The sequence below is a fragment of the Carcharhinus amblyrhynchos genome, chromosome 18 (genome assembly GCF_965287045.1).
Source record: "Carcharhinus amblyrhynchos chromosome 18, sCarAmb.v2.hapA, whole genome shotgun sequence".
Lineage (NCBI taxonomy): Eukaryota > Metazoa > Chordata > Chondrichthyes > Carcharhiniformes > Carcharhinidae > Carcharhinus > Carcharhinus amblyrhynchos.
Genome location: NC_137341.1, coordinates 10,456,780 through 10,474,418, shown reverse-complemented (window position 1 = coordinate 10,474,418; position 17,639 = coordinate 10,456,780). Strand labels below are relative to the sequence as shown.

At 41.8% G+C, this 17,639-nt stretch overlaps 2 protein-coding genes across 3 annotated transcripts in view; one reads left to right on the top strand and one right to left on the bottom strand.

The window, feature by feature from the left end:
- The window catches only part of rpusd1 (RNA pseudouridine synthase domain containing 1), a 185,702-nt gene that overhangs the window by 120,616 nt on the left and 47,447 nt on the right, over nucleotides 1–17,639 (top strand). The window lies entirely within an intron of this gene.
- The window catches only part of chtf18 (CTF18, chromosome transmission fidelity factor 18 homolog (S. cerevisiae)), a 97,046-nt gene that overhangs the window by 45,791 nt on the left and 33,616 nt on the right, over nucleotides 1–17,639 (bottom strand). For both annotated transcript variants that reach the window (XM_080206338.1, XM_080206339.1), the window contains exons 12-17: nucleotides 15,728–15,821; nucleotides 12,438–12,536; nucleotides 6,130–6,260; nucleotides 5,839–6,004; nucleotides 5,306–5,530; nucleotides 3,498–3,647 (exon numbers count right to left, since the gene is read on the bottom strand). In XM_080206338.1, the coding sequence (XP_080062464.1) occupies nucleotides 3,498–3,647; nucleotides 5,306–5,530; nucleotides 5,839–6,004; nucleotides 6,130–6,260; nucleotides 12,438–12,536; nucleotides 15,728–15,821 (865 nt within the window). The remainder of the gene's footprint in view (nucleotides 1–3,497; nucleotides 3,648–5,305; nucleotides 5,531–5,838; nucleotides 6,005–6,129; nucleotides 6,261–12,437; nucleotides 12,537–15,727; nucleotides 15,822–17,639) is intronic.

Below are 17,639 nucleotides of genomic sequence, written 5' to 3'. Positions count from 1 at the left end.
TCCTTATGTCAAACTATTCAAGTGCCTCATAGACCCTCTCCTTGAATTCTGCACCCACACCCTCCTTCTCATGACTGAACACAGATGTGACGCATTTGTTTAACACCCTACCAATGTTCTTCAGCTTCATGCACATAGTGCCCCCTTGGTCCTGAGTCATCCTCTTCCCCATGATATATTTATAGAATATCTTGGGACTCTCGCCAATGTTTTCATGTCCTTTTGCTTTTCTAACCACTTTCTTCAGTTCTACCCTGCACTTTCTATACTCCATTAAGGCACCTGTTGATTTGCTCCCTTTGTACCTACTAAAATCTGTCTTCCTTCTCGAGTCCTGAATATTCCTAGACATCCAGGGTTCTGTGGGCTTGTTGCTCCTACATTTCACCTTAAGGGAACCTGTCAGGTCTATACACTCCCCATTTCCTTCCTGAATGCCTCCTATTGCTCTGGTGTAGATTTTCCCACAAGGAGCTGTTCCCAGTCTGTTTTGGCCAGAGCCTATTTTATTGTAATAAAATCTGCCTTTCCTAATCCAAAACCACTTTTTGCGGACCACCTTTTTCCTTTTCCATGACAACCTTAAATCGTACTGTACTGTGGCCGCTATCACTAAAATGCTCCCCCACATCCATCTTGAATACATGTCCAGTTTGTTCCCCAGAATTAGATCCAGCTGTGCACCGTCCCTTGTTGAATCTTCAACATCTTGACATAAAAAGCTCTTCTAAATAAATTTCAAGAAATCTGCCCCTTCCGAACCACTAACACTATGACTATCCCAATTGGGGAAGTTGAAATCCTGTAATATTATTACCCTATTATCATTATTTTCACACATCTCAGTGAATTATCTACGTATCTGCTCCTCTATTGCCCATGACTGTTTGGCAACCTATAGTACACTCCCAGCAATGTGATGCTCCCTTTTTATTCCCAAGCTCTACCTCAACTGAAGACCCTTCGAAGATATGGATCCTCCTTACTGCAGTAACTGACTCCTTAATAACACTCTTTTAGACCCTCTCCTGAAGATCCTATACTCGAGCATGTTGAGTTAGCAGTTCTGCCCCTCTCTCAGCCCTGTGAGTATGTTGAAGGTGCTGGGCAAAAGAAAGTTCTTTATTTCTTCTTGCCCTCACTGAAAATTTACAAGAAAACACATGCACAGTGGCCCTTCCGGAATTAAGAGCAGCTCATTTTTGTATTCCTTAATCCATGCTTACTACCACAATTTCTGCGACAAGGGTTCTTATCATCTTAGTTCTGCCCTATTGCTTGCCACAGGAAAATAAGGATGTTGTCAGATCCCTTCTGCAATGAGGGTGGAAATTGAGGAGATTAACCTTGGTTTTTGGGCCAGAACCTAAATGAGTCAAGAGTGCAGTGAGACTTTACTGAACAAATGTATTATTGAAACACCCAACCCATGATAATGGCCCAGCAGATAAATGGCCTACATTGTGCAGGTCACCCCAGTTAATGCCAAACGTCTCATGCTTCTTGTGTTGCTGCCTGTGTAGGTTTGGAATGGGTAGTCCTATAAACAGCAAAAGTCCACCCTTTTATCAATGTCTTACTACAAACGAATATTAGTTACTAAGACTCCCAACAATTCTTAGTCAACAGCCAAGCAACTATCAGAGATGAAATCATGTTTCTGTGGGTGGTTTTCAGTTCAGTTCTGGATTTTACACCAAATTCCAGCCCGGAAACAAGAACATTTTACCCATCTCCACACAAAACTTTGCTCACCAGATTCATCCAGCCTTATTAACACGTGATTCTGTTTCTTCTGTCCTGATGTAACTAAATAAAGGCAAAATACTGTGGAGGCTGGAATATGAAACAAAAACAGAAAATGCTAAAAAATCTCAATAGGTCTGACAGCATCTATGGAGAGAGACCAGAGCCAAGGGGTCATCCTGACTTGGCTCTATTCTCTCTCCACAGATGCTGTCGGGCCCGCTGAGATTTTCAAACATTTTCTGCTTTGGTTCATGTTCTTAAGTTTGCTGTCCCCTAAATACACCTACTGTATTAACCTCTACCAATCCATGTGCTAGCAAGTTCCACATTCTAACCGCTTTCTTCGATAAATATATTTCTCTTGAATTCCTTACCGGATTTATTGGTGACTTTATGACGACTAACCTCCACAAAATGGAAACATCTCAATATCAAGCCTATAAAAAACCCTCATAATTTTAAAGACTCTACTAGGTCACCCTCAAATCTTCAAAGTTGCAGTGACCGAATTCAGTCTACGTGATAAAGTGGTGCTCACTGACATCCAAAAGATGAGCCATCATATCGGTGTATACATAAACACGCAATATATAAACGTGTGGTTGTCGAAGGCTTGGCCAGCATTTGTTACCTATCCCTAAATGCCTTTGAGAGGAGCAAGAAATGCTGGTCTAGCCAATAACATGCAAATCCTGTGATGGAATTAAAAAATAAAAAAACTGTCCAAAATCATGAGTGAAATGGCTGATGTGATCTTGTCACTGGCTGCTCCAGATCTATTATTTTTTAAAACTTAAAAGCCAAATACCACATTACAACCAAGATTAGTGTCAATAGGAAAGGCTTAACAATGTTAGAAAATAGACAATTAACAGTTAGTGGAATACTATTGGTTTGTCAGAGACCACCACCAAATTTCAAACGGAAACTCTTCCAGCAAGTGGGCAAATGGTTAAGGAGTGTTGCTAATTCAGTAAGTACATGGAGCATGAAGATTAGAGAGCGCTCGACACCTCAGACCGTCTGAACAATAGAACCTACAACTCAGGAGATCAAGTGACCTGTTTTGCCTGTGATGTTTCTTTGAAAGAGCTATCCAATGTGTCTCATCCCACTGCTGCTCCTTCCCCAGAGGTCTGCAAATTATACAAACTAGGAACAGGGAGTAGGTCACTCAGCCTCTTGAGCCTGCTCCGCCATTCAATAAGATCATGGTCAATTGGATTGTAACCTCAACCCCACATATTCCAGCCTACCCTGAATAACCTTTCACCCTCTTGTTAGCCCTGCTTTAAAAGCACTCAAAGACTTTGCTTCCTCTACCTTTTGAAGAAGTGTTCCAGAGACTTCCAACCCTCAAAGAAGAAATTCTCCACATCTTGGTTTTAAATGAGTGATCCCTTATTTTTGAACAGTGACCCATAGTTCCAGATTCTCCAAGAGGAAACATCCTCTCCAAATCCATCCTGTCACTACTCCTCAGGATAGAATCAGAGGTTTACAACATGGAAACAGGCCCTTCGGCCCAACTTGTCCATGCCGCCTGTTTTTTGAAAACCTCTAAGTTAATTCCAATTGCCCGCATTTGGCCCACATCTCTCTATACCCATCGTACCCATGTAACTATCTAAATGCATTTAAATAATAAACTTTTCCCTTATTCCTCCTTTTCAAGTGTCTATACAAAAGTTAAGGTCCTGCCACACCCAAGGGATGCATGAAAACCTGAATCAGGCCTGGTGACTCACCGGTCGCAGTTTTGGAGAGAGGATATCAAGCAGAAGGCAGAGGATCTCTGATATAAGCGCTTGCAGAGTTATTCGGCTGCGGATCACTGGGCTGATTTCACTCACCATGGATATCACCAAGTTGCGCACGTGGGCAATCTTAGTCTGTGCCTGTTCGAGCGGAAATAAAATGGATTAAAAAATAAAACTTTCCCACAGAAAACGATGAACAGAGATTACTGCCATTTTTCAAATGGTCTGTGGCTGAAGCAAGAGGCACTTAACAGAGAAAGGAACTGTGCAGAACTTATTACAAAAGTTAGACTAGCCATCCAATCCATTAAGCAAAGCTTTATTTTGGAGAACCAGACCAAAACACTCAATATTTTCGAGATATATTTTACAGCAGAGAAGTGCACTCTTTAAAACATATATCACTCACCAATAAAGGAGAGCGGGTAAGTTTTCATCTCACTTGCAGTTCTCATTAGTTTGTGATGCATGCTCTCATACCATGAATGTCCTCCATTGAAATAACATTTGTTCAGGGTAAGTTATTCCCTCTTTGCCAAGAAATGTTTGAACAAGGAAGTCTATAGAACAGGTTCCAACGCTTAGCTCAAAGAATCCATGGGGCAAGTCCCAGCGAGGCTGTCGGTGAGGTAACAATGGCTTCCTCGTTAACCCAACTGACCTCTGGCCCATTTGTTTGCTCTCTCCCGGGAAATATTTCTGCACAGTGAAGAGAAACTCCCTCTAGCAGCCGCGAGGCTCTACTCTGTTATATTGCTCGGTGGCTAATAATGAGTTTGATTTGGAACTTTTGACCTCTGGCAGCTTGGAAGGACAAAGTGAACTATTTCTTTTAAAGAGAAGGGAACATTCAAGAAAAAAACATTTCCAAAGAAGAACCAGTTTTTCAGTGTATAAATTTAAATTTTTGGATTTTGTAAGTGTTTTTCTGCTCTCTCTCTTTTCTCCATTGGTCCTGCCTTATATTTGACTTAACAGAAAACAGTGGGAGCAATTGTAACAGGAGACTAATTCAACTTTGGTGATTGCTGGGAGGCTGATGAAAACTGTACATTTCTGTTTTATTTTCCCATTTTCTTGAACGATAATGCTTCCTCCTGGGTTATACCCCCACAGAGGCAATTGCCTTCTGGAATCAACCTTCACATGTGGGTTTGGGCAGCTAGTTTTGGCAGTCTGCATGGTACCTTAACAAATGCAGTCATACTTACCCTCACTCGACACCTGCGACTCTGCATTGCAACATGGGTCACTGGGCAGTGATTAAGAACAGGAATGCAGAATGATTCCTAACCCCTCCCGAGCTCACTGAGAAGAGCTACAGTAGCCCTGGACTGCAACAGCTCCCTCATCATCAACCAAGAACTGGATATGCTACTCTCCCAAAGTGAACAGCTTTACTTGAGAATATACTCACCCTGGTTGGATATCTGAAAAGATTAACTTGGCTTTAGCAGTAAAACAAATCTAAAAATGCAGACTTTCAGATAAAACACCGACTACTAAGCACCCCATTGAACCGCCTGATTGCCAATCTGATTTTATAGCATGGGTTTATGAAGTCTCAGTACAAGTTGAATTTGCTACTTCAGAGGGTTGTGTGGATGCTCTATTATTGAATATTTAAGGCTAAAATGGATAATGGTTGGTCTCTCAGGGAATCAAGGGAAATAGTTGGTAGACAGGAAAGAGGAGTTGAAGCATAAGTTCGGATGTGGTCACACTGAATGGAGTAGCCTTGTTGGGTCATGTGGTCGACTCCATTTCTTTTCTCTCTGTACAAAAGGGTTTCTTACCTCATAGTGGCTATTTGGATAGGAAATCCTTGGAACGTTGGACGCTGCAAAGAGCATGTGAAAGGTGACCGGAAGAAAGGGCAGATACCGCATCAGCTGGAAGTTCTGCACGCTTATCACTCTCTCATTCAGGATGTCCGTGAACTCCAACCACTCCAGCGCCAGGCAGACTCCGCTGAAAGTGGGATCCTTGAATTTCATAAGCAAGAAATTGTCGAACAAGCCCTGCAGTATGGGTCAAAGATGGATTAGAAAAAACTTCTGACCAATTCTGACAAGCAATAAGTTACCAGCCAAGGTTTCATTCTCCTAATTATTCCCCTCAACACCTCTTATGAGCTGAAATAGTCAGCTTCTCGAGAATGAAGGGAGTTTGATGCACCAAGGCCCTTCATGGCTGTGGCCATACATGCATGCATAAAATACACACACATACGCACTTCTGGAGTCAGAGGTTACACTGATGCAACTGTCTCCATGGATAATTTGCACTCAGTTTAAAAAAAAAACTATAAATCTATGAAGTTATTCACCTGGGTGATTTTCTCATGATCTCCTGTTGAGGTGGCGAGGTGAAGAATATGATTAAATCTCTGTGCTGCTGCACTGAGTGGGGTCTTTGTAATGGCATTCAGAGAGTCCTGGTCATCAGTGACCTGTAATTCGTCTGGCAAGCTGCAGTCCTGGCCAATCCGCTTTCTAAAAATGGAAAATTAAGGTACATTCATCTCTAATCTATTGATCCAACTGCAGTAGCAGGTTTAGTGGCAACAATCAGTCACAACATCACAAATGATGCTCTGTAGCAGATGCTTCTTTGTTACCTTTGAACCTTTGGGAGTTGAAAGATCTCTTGCCAGACGGAGAACAGGCTTTTGTTCTGGTCCTTGAGGCCTACCTTTGTGGTCAGAACCATCCTCATACTCAGTTCCTTCTTCCCTCTTCCATGGAGGAACTAAAAATGCAAATCAGCAATTCAAACATTGACAGCATGCAACAGAGAGGGGTTTCAATAAAGCAGAGAACATCAATAAATATCGAGGGCACTAAGATTTACTGTCCAGGTGTTAAGAAGAACTTGTATTTCTGTAGTGCCTTCACCTCTGGGCATTCCAGTCAATTCAGTTTTTAGGCAATCTTCCAACATTGGAAATGGAACAGCAAAATTATGCACAGCACTAACAATGGCGCAATTGAGGAGGCCAAGAAACTTTGCCAATGTTCGTCACTGATCCAACATACCAAAAGAAAATCTACATTGCACCATTATCTCACGGCTGGATGTAGTTGTTGCTTGCTGAAATTGTCTACTGTGTTCAACTGTGTGAAATGCTTTGCAATGTTTCAGCGTGACAAAGCACTGTACAAATGCATGAGATCAGTGGAAGGAATTGCAACAACTAAGCAGCCTTTCTTAGTCACAGCAGAGTGGTGTGAGCAGGTTTGTGCACCCCATTACAGTACGGGCAGCAAATCAGAATACAGTATAGATTCACCAGCACATTGTGGCACAGTATTTAGCACTGCTGCCTCTCAGTGCCAGGGACCTGCATTCAATTCTAGCCGTGGTTACTAGCTGTATGGAGTTTGCACGTTCTTCACATGTTTGCGTGTGTTTCCTCCGGGTGCTTTGGTTTTCTCTCTCAGTCCAAAGAAGTGCAGATTAGGTGGATTGGCCAGGTTAAAATTGGCAAAAGTAGGGGAATCTAAAACTAGAGGGCACGTTGTTCGTCCATCGTCATCGACGAGGACCTCGACACCATTAGCCATTTTGAGGCTGCCTGCAGTGTGTCCGAAGATGACTGATCAGCCCCTTCCTCGTTCTATGGAGGTGAGCAGTGTGTTCCTGAAGAGGACTGCTCAGTTGCCCAAGTAGATGCTGAGTTTCACTGCTGTTTTGGTCAGCGGAAAACAACCGTTAGACCTGAGCCGCCTGTGTGCAGGTCTGTGACTACAGCTCCCAGTGTATCCACACCTGCTGCTTTGTCGATCGCCCATTGCCACAGGACTTCAAGGGTTGAGCAGGACTCTGATGATGATGATAGTGTCAAGACTAGCACTTGATTTGGATTAAAGTGAGGGAGAGTTACGCAGCATCAGCCTCACTCTCTCTTCCCAATTCCCTTGTCTTGCCACTGGAGAGCGCATACGTTGAAGGTGAGTGGGGAGAGATACAAAAGTGTCCAGAGGGGCAATTTTTACACAGGGGTGGTGAGTGTCTGGAACGAGCTGTCAGAGGTAGTAGTCGAGGCGGATACAGTTTTGTCCTTTGAAAAGCATTTAGACAGATACATGGGTAAGAGGGGTATAGAGGGATATGGGCCAAATGCAGGCAATTGGGATTAGTTTAGAGGCTTACAAAAAAGGCTGGCATGGACAAGTTGGACCGAAGGGCCTGTTTCCATGCTGGAAACCTCTGTGACTCTACGATTCTAAATGCACAGGGTTACAGACGTAGGGCGGAGGGGAGGGCCTGAATGCGATGCTCCTTTGGAGAACTGGTGCAGATCCGAAGGGCCAAATGGCCTCTTAGAGTACTGTTGGGATTATGTTGCAAATATCAGGGATGGAAAACCATGCTATGAGGAGAGACTTCAGATAGGGGAACTATGTACAATGAAGTAGAGAACATGAGATGATTTAACATTGATGAGGCAGTCAACAATTTAATATTGTTACGAAGTGTAAGAAGAAAGGTTAGGAGAAATTTCTTTAGGCAGAGGTTTGCTGGAACAGAGAACGATAAAAGATGACAATGGGACATTGGGATTAACTCTGGACTGCACAGCAAAGGGAAGCACTGATACACCAGGCCCACACTCCTCTTTCTGTGCAACGGGGTGCAATGATTGGAGTTAAACCAAAAACGGAAGTTAACTTAAGCAAACACAATTTCACAGTGTACTGCTTTATCAATACAGTGACCAAAAATAATTTCAGCTTTCGGTGGGACCAACAAGATCAGGAATTTTAAAGCCACACTGCTTTTGTTTTGTATACAGCCGATCAGAGCACCAGCTTAAGCTCCTTCCCAGACGGGAAGGAAAGAACTGCTCCATACCCAATTGTTTCTGAGAGCAAAATATTGATGGTATTTAAAAAGCACAAAATTGAGGAAACCTCCCTTCACAGACTGCCTCAGGTACTCATTAACCTACATTGCCCTCAAACTTGGCAACACCTCAATTTTAAACAATCGTTCCAATTTCAAATCTCTCACTGCCCTCTCAGGTCCAGGCCTACAAGCTTCACATATCTGTGCTCCACCAATTCTTATCTCTTGCACACTTGCTGATTTTCATTGCTGCCACATTATTGGGCATGTCTGGGCTGGCCAGCAAACTCCTACATGAAAAGCTTTTTTTGAAATAAAAAAATCTACAATTATTGGGAGCTGCAAGACGAAAATTCAGCACTTTTAAACAAAATACTTGGCAAATTACGAAGTGTCTCTGGCAGAATGCAACATATTGCATATATAAAACATATTGAATTTAGGCATCAGTATCAAGAGAAACAAAAATTAAAATAAAACCAGTGCTGAATTCTAATTTTTTGATTTGTTAAAATTTTGCCAGTTAAATCAGCTTTAAAACAAACTAACTTAAGATGCATAGAGTTAAGACTTTTTTTAGCTATTAGTCATTCAGAATAATTCACCACCTCAGTTATATTCACTTTTTAAAATTTTGCTTTCCATCTTTTTTCTCCCACCACTGGCTCCCCTCCCCCGCCCCATTAAGGCCATCTGTTACATGTCTAATGTTGTCCTTTGACACCCTGCTTACCTCTGTTCTACCATTTACGCGTTTTGATCTTGTAATGTGCCGCTATCAGCACCCTTCTTCACCATGATCTTCACCATTTACCTGCCTTGTCTTTTTGTCCGTGACATTTTTGTCAATCTCTCCTTAGCCTCTACCTAGCGCTGGTTCTCTATCCAGCCCCCACAGACTCCCACCACATCCCCCTCCCTCACCACAACAGTATAAACCTCATCGTATTCTCTACTGTCTTCAGTTTCGGCAAGGAGTCGTCTAGACTCGAATCATTCACTCTGTGCTCTCCCCACAGATGCTGTCAGGCCTTTCGATATTTCACAGCATTTTCTGTTTTTGTTGTTATAAACAGTAATGACTGCAACTGTAAAACCTGGTCCTTGAATCAAAAGCATTATCTATAACCATATTATAGCGATACCAGTCAAACAGGTTTGTTTAACGCACAACGCATTTTTTTGTTAAAACAATGACTTGAAACCGTAAGGTGCAGAACAACCTTTTATCTCCATAATAAAAACATGCTTTTTTACTTTCTTTACTTAGTTTGTTAAGGATTTTTTCACATTGTGATCCAACTGAAAAACATGGTGAGTTGCAATTCATGTGTTAAAGAGCTGCATAGGGCCCCAGATCCTCGGGTTAAAGACCCCTGGTTTAGATCTGAAGGTTTGGAATCCTCTCCTCTCCGAACATTCTCCCCTCCCTTAAGATGCTCTGTAAAAATCTACCTCTTTGGCCAAGTTTCTGGTCACCTGTCCTAATTAAGTGGTTAAATGTTAAGTTCTTGTCTGAGGACACGCCTGCTTAGTACCTTGGAACAGTTTACCACATTAACCATGCTACATAAACATTGTTTCCACTAACATCACAACAGCTACAGCCTGAAGAGAAATCAAGCTGAAATGATTTGGGGTGGGTCAGCGAGGGGCTCGAAATTCACAGTCAGACAGCCAGACTTGGCTGAAAGGTATTGGAAATTTCTCTCCTTTCCTAGTCTGACTCTCAATTTATAGATTGTTCATTTATGGAATCACAATCTTTCCGCAAAGTGCCTGGCATCGGTCTCTCAATATTCAATAGTAGGATTTATGCTCAGCACTTATCACCTGCCCTTTTAATTATTAATTTGATGTGCAAAGATCAATGGAAAGTGCTTCCTCTCTCTGCTTAAGAGCTTCCAGCACTGCAAAGGTCCTGAAGGCGAACAACCAAATGGTGAAAAGTCCCACAGTCTTTACTAATTGTGCAAATGGCATTATTCGGGAACGAGGAAAAACATCCAATAGTGCAGAGATCTAGTTCCAGTAATTGTTCAAAAGCAGGGGTTTAAGAAAAGAACAGGATTATTTTCAGAAACTCTAAATGGTATAAATCGGAAGAACAGCACATGCTGGTATTCTTGTGAAATCAAACTGAACAAAATTACTTCCTTTGCTGATCCTATCTGATAACCAAATCATTCAGCTGACAACTCAGACTGTATAGAACCGTGCATAGAAAGAATTGGCAAAACCTAAATGAAAAAGGGTCTTTTTTTTATCTTCCACCTTCCTCCAATAACTCGTGGGATCGCTGAAACAGACAATGATTAATTTTTAACAATGGGTGCTGCAGACGGAAAGAAACACGGTAATACAGGCCCAGCCTGTGCAAATTACAGCAGGGGATCTTATTCTAGGGCTCTGCAACTCCAGGGATAAAATCTTCTGAAATTCCCATTCTACCTGCAGGATCAACAAAAAAGAAAGTGAGACTGATCACTACCGATGTCAGTGGTGCCCCATTTACGGCTAAGAATGATAACTTGAAGTAGGCCATATATTTCCTTTTTTAACCTATTTCAAAAGGAGGAGTTTAATTCAGTGCACTAATGTGGGCTGGACTGATGTATTGTTGTTGCTGCTACAATGAGAGACCCCAAATCATTTACGAGATGCACTGCAGCAACTCACCATGGCTCCTTCAACAGCACCTTTGAAACTTGCAACCTCTACCACGTAGGAGGACAATTGCAACAGTTACATGGGAACACCACCAAGCAAGTTCCCCTCCAAGTTACACACTATTCTGATTACAACTATATCAACGTCCCTTCATCGTCACTGGGTCAACATCCTGGAACACCCTCCCTAACAGGACTGTGGGTACACCTTCACCACATGGACTACAGCTGTTCAAGGTGGCACCACCTTCTCAAGGGCAATTAGGGATGGATAATAAATGCTGGCCTAGCCAGTGACACTCACATCCTGTGAGATCCCTTCCCCCCTCCGGAAGCAAGTTCCTCACCCAACAGGGAATGCTATCTCTAACCAGCATTCTCAAATCGGGTAAGCAGAGTAATGGGGTTGCTATCTGCTCTGTGGGGTAATGGCCAAGAAATAATTGGAATGATCAGGGTGTCAATGAAAATTAGTTTTCATTAGTGTACAATATGCATCTAAGCATCAGATTCACTTAATATTAAAAATTCCTGTGGCTCCCCATATCACTGCCACTACCAGCAGGTCTTCACATTTCCTGGTCTTGGAAGCATTAGACATACATGGTGTGGGAAGACACAGGAATTCTTAATATTAAGAAGTGAGCCTGAAGTTTAGGTGCACATTGTATCTGGTGACCCATCTAATCTTTTTGGTTTGAGGAATTTTACTACGTGCCAGTATTTAACAGGACAGAAGGTATTCTTAAAAAAAAAGCTACATCGTGTTCCAGCATACCCATAGAATTGTTAAAAGATGGGAAGAGGGCCATAGAAACAAAAAGGTTATAAATCCTGTCTCGTGCGACAGATGGCCTCCATGGGCCTTTCAAAATGTCCTCCAAAACATAAGACAGTGATGATCAGTGAAGTAGTCAATTCAGTTTGCTCCTCTGACATCTGATACTCTTAAAAACATGCATCAGGAACATATGCACATGCATGTGCACACATTTCCATGCTCTTGTACACAGATACGTACACTCATTACATGAAGAAACAAGAGTCTGGCTGGCTTCTTATGCTCCCAAATTATGGATAAGGAGCCCAATTTTTTCTGCTTGCCAATGTTAACAAAAACACTGGAGCATAAAATTGAGAAAATATGTTTGCAATAAAACTGTTTTATTTCCCCACTGGCATTGGTGAACAGAGGCAAATGTATTCTATTAGGGAAAATAAGTGTTCCACCTATTCTCAGAAACCAATCCAAGAAAGTAAAAGCTACCAACATATTAATTAGTAACAGTGGCAACATTTAACGGGAATACATTGCCTCAACCACACAACCAAGCAACAATTGATCGAGGCAAAAGGCTTTCTGGCAGTATGATCCGAACACGCAATAAGGAGTCAGTCGCTCACTTACCTGTAAGGTGTTCATACACGAGCGGATGTCATTCTCTGCTTTCTCACACAGACTCAGAAGAATTCCCATGTCTGCCTTCATGCCTGTTCTATTGGTGATCTGAGTGAGTTTGGAGGATGGGAGGAGGAGGGTGGGGTAGTGGTGGTGGGTGTTGAAGGACAGAAATGCAGTTATCCTTCAATGAAGGTAAGCCTTCACCAACACATTCAAAATCTCAGCTGCACACAGAGACAAAATGGGCTATTATTATCTAACCCCATTTCTATTGGAGCTAAACAAAATAAAGATCAGGAGAATGGGGGGGGGAAAAAAAAGGTCTACATCTACCCAAGGTAGACTGGGAAGGTGTTAATTCAAATAAAATAACATTTAAGTGCCTGAATTCAAGACCAAAGCTCCAACAGATTATACCAGTGAACATCATACATTACCGTAGTGTGTGGGCTGGAGAGCGCACATGGGCGAGCATGCATGCATGCACGTGCGTTCAAAGGACAGCATGTGTATGTGCATGTGTGAGCATGATACAATGTGTACAGGAAAGACAAGAAAAGGAGGAGCGTCGGCAGTATTATTGAGGACATTCCAGCGTTGGAGAAAGGGGATATCAAGAGAGGTCAAGGATGCAATCTATTTGTCTAGAGCCAAGAAACAAAAAAAAGTGCAATTACATTATTTGGTTTAGTCGACAGACCACCAACTAATGGGAAAGATATAGAGGAACAACTGGACAATGAAACTACAAAGCAATGCCAAGATTGTAGAGTAGCTTGAATGGGGACTTTAATTATCCAAATATAGACTGGGATAGTATGAGTGTAAAGTGCAGAAAGGGGCAAGAGTTCCTAGCGTGGGATCAAAAGAAGTTTCTGCAGCAGTATGTTTTTAGCCCAATGACGCACTGTTCAACGTGATTCCTGGAAATGACGTGAGCCAAATGGATCAAGTGTCAGTAGAGAACATTTAGGAGACAGTGATCATTGTATAATAAGATTTAGGCAGACTATAGGAAAACATAAAGAATAATCCAGAGTAAGAATAATTAATTGCGGGAAGGCTAACTTCATTGGGATAAGAATGGATCTGGGCTGAATTAATCAAAGTCAAAGTTTGGCAGGAAGAACAGTAGCTAGATCAACGGGCTACCTTCAAAGAAGAGATGATTCGGGGCAGAGACAAGGTATATTCACTAAAAGGGAAAAGTGGCGCAAACAAATCCAGAGCTCCTTGGATGACAAAAAATATAGAAACTAAGAAGGAAAAATTGTTCTTATGACAAGTGTCAGGTAGAAAATATGAGAGCCAGGAGGGGAGGTCAAAAAGTAAATAAAAGGATGAAAGGAGACTGGCAGCCAGCATTAAAGAGAGTCTCAAAATCTTCTATTGGCATATGTATAGTGAAAAGGGTGATAAAGGAGTGGGGCTGATTAAGGACCAAAAAGGGGATTTATGCATGCAGGCACAGAACTATGCTGAGGTATTAAATGAATATTTGCATCTGTCTTTGCTAAAGAAAAAGATGCAACCCAGGCCATGGTGAAAGGCTGAAATTCAGACACAAGAAGGGTTTAAAGCTGCTAAGGTATTGGGTGGACTGTCTGTATTTCAAGGCACTAGAACTGGACGAGGTCATCCAAGGAAACAGAGTGAAGTGAAAGGCACTGGCCATAATTTTCCAGTCTTACTTAGATGCAGAGATAGTGTCAGAGGACAAGAGAATTGCCCCATTACACCCTTGTTCAAAATAAAGTGTAAAGGTTAGCCCAGCTAATCTGCAGGCCAGTCAGTTTGACTTTGGTGGTGGGAAACTTCCAGAAACTAAATTAATAATCACACGGACAAAGGCAGGCCAATTGTAGAAAGCAGGTGTGGATTTCATAACAGAAAATAGCGTTCAGCTAACCTGGGGAGGTAACAGAATGTTGATGAGGGTAATACTGTTGGTGGTGTGCATGGACTTCCAATAGGCATTTGATACAGTGCCACACAGACGTGAGAAAAATTAGGGCTTATAGGGTAAAAGGGCATAGCAACATGGGTTCAAAATTGGTGGTGAGAGAGGAAACAGCGAGGAACGGTTAATGGATGTTCTTTGGGCTGGAGGAAAGTTTGTAGTGGGAGTTCTCAGTGGTCTTTGTTGGGACCCTTGCTCTTCCTGACGTATATTAATGACACAGACCTTGGTGTACAGTGCATAACTTATAAGTTTGGAATCAGATGTAGGCCAGATCAGGTAAGGATGGCAGATTTCTTTCCCTGAACCAGATGGTTTTTTAACGATCATGATTTCATGGTCATCTTTAGACTTTTAATTCCAAATTTTTACTGAATTCTAATTTCGCCACCTGCTGTGGTAGGATTTGAACCTAGCCCTCCAGAGCATTACCCTGGGTCTCTGGATTACAAGTCCAGTAACAATATTATGTCACTGCTATTCCTCATGAGACGTTCCACAGCTGAGGAATTTCAGTTACAACAATAGGTTGGAGAAGTTGGGACGGTTGACCTTTGAGAAAAGTAGGCTGAAAGTAGATTTGATAGAGATACTCAACACCATGAGGGGTCTGGACAGTTTAAACAGGGATACACTCTCCCAGTTTGTGAAAGGATCAAGAATGAGGGGACAGAAATTACAAGCAACTGGTAAAAGGAGCAAAAGCGATAGTCAACAAAATTCTTTGCAGTGAGTGGTTAGGGTTAGGCGTGCACTGCCTGAATTTGGTAGAAACAGCTTCAATCAAAACATTCAAAATGGGAATTAGACCTTTATTTGAAAAGGGAGAATGTGCAGTGTGATGGGGAAAAGGCAAGAAAATGGCAGTAAGGGAATTGCTCATGTGGAGAGGTAGAGCAGACATGATGGGCCAAATAGCCTCCCCCTAAGCTGCAACAATTATATGATTCTATAAATAATAGAAATATCAAAACTACATGAAATTCCCTCCCCATTCCAAATAAACAAACATTTAAATAAATCGTTACAACTAGTAAGGCAAAACACTGTGGATGATGAAATCAAACGAAAACAGAAAATGCTGGAAATTCTCAGTAGGTCTGACAGTATCTGTGGAGACAGAATAGAGTCAATGCTTCTGAAGAAGGGTCATCCAGGCTCGGAACATTGGTTCTGTTCTCTCTCCACAGAGGCTGTCAGACCTGCCGATATTTTCCAGCGTTTCTATTTTTGTTTGTTATAACAGGTGTTTACTCAAAATATTTTTCCCTCATAAACAAGTGTCTGGCCAGTTTCCTAATGGCACTGTGGTTTGACCTTAGTGCTTTATACCAACCTCGTGCAGCCTTTGAACGAGTCTGGAGGGCAAGGTTGGAGGGAAGGCTAATGTGAAAGCTTGTTGCCTCAGTTGTCTCAGAGACGGCACATACCTGTGACCAAAGTGTGTTAGTTAGTACTTCGGACATTCAAAATTATACACAAGCTGTAACATCATTACACAGTACAACTACATTGCTTATTAATCTTACAAAACATTTTAATTTACAATGTCTTCAAAAGAAATGCTTTTGAAGTACATTGACTTTTATAGTGTAGGAAACATAGCAGTCAATCTGCACAATGCTAACTCCCAAAAACAGCAATGCAAAAATGATCCAATAATCTCTTTTCATGTTGTTGGTTGAGGAATAAATATTGGTCATGGCATGGGGAACCTCCCCTGCTCTTCTTAAAAGTAGTGCCAGAGGCTCTTTCACAGGATGGTAGAGAAAGCTTTGGTTTAATGTATCATTCCAGACACAGCACCTTTGATAATGAAGTACCGCATTGAATTACTAACTCAGATTAGGTTTAAATAGTCACTTGAACATGCTCATTGTTGAAAAAAAGACATTTTTTGTTGAAGCTTTTCATCTTGCACTATTCAAGATAATTCATGAGAATACCACAGCAAAGGAAAACAACAAATTTATATTGGGGTTGATCTTGAGCCCACTTTTTCCAACCAGAGGAATGGTGAGGTGGGAAAGGTTATTTTTTTGCTCTGATCAGGCTGTCACGACAGCATGAAACACATCCACCCGTTTTTTTAACAAAGTGTCGCAAATTCTGAAGAGAAACCCCAGCTGTTCCTCTACAGAGAAACATGCCAGTTTTCAGTCAGACCCTGACACTTCTTGATAAGATTCTGCCCATTGCAAAAAAAGGAGTGTGCTGCCTAGGTGGCAAGTGGATGCTGATTGGTAAAGGCAGTGTCATGGAGAAGGCACTAGTTGATAGTGACTGATAATTAATTGCCAAGCACTGTTCAAAACTTAAACTAGGCAGGTTGACTGATTGCTAAGGGCAATGCATTTACCAATGAACCAACAAATACTGCCACTAATTTTGTTTAGTTGAAACAGGTGTTGTGTATATACAGGCTGTGTGTGTGTGTAAAGAATAGGACTATGTATTAAATATATGTAGCTTCCAGTGCACGTAAATGTGTCATACTGTGAGCCTGACTGACAATTTTGAATTGGCTGTCAGTGTCATTCTTAGCACATAAGATTATTTAGCAAAAGTTGTCCAATCAAGTAATTCTATCCAATGTTGGATGCTGTGTTTGGAGTTTTGCAAACAAGGGCTGGTTGGATACAGCTGCGAAAAGTGAAAAGGACATGCTATATAATATGATCCACCAATCTTTAGCATAAACAGAAGAACATGTACAAATATTACATCGGTTTCAGCTGATCAAATGAAGTGACAACCATTTGCTGGTTCATTCCTCGGGGCAATGCGTTGACCAGAGTCAAGCTGGTTTAAATTTCAACAATGCCTAGGAGTTGACAGTCAACTGGCACATTCTCCATGGCAACGCCTCTACCAATTAAGGGTCACCCAGCCAACCAATCTGCACTCTCTTGTCATACAATATAAATTGTTATTTTTTTCTTCCACTGATATTCTTACAAATGGTCCTGACAAATGCAAGATAAAACATTTAGTCAAAAAAAGTTCCTTTTTTCAGAAATAGATTAGATTTGTGCATAATTGCTGGAGTGGGATTTGAACTTCAAACCTTCCAACTCGGAGATGAGTGCTACCCACTGAGCTACACTACCCCTGATGTATTGACTCGTGTCGTGCAGCCCAGAGGACCAGCTGCTTTCCCTTACTACCCCCATTGGCCATTCATTGTGTGTGACCGGTGACAATCAACAAACTATTTGGGCGTAAAAAGCATCTCAATCTCAATGTTT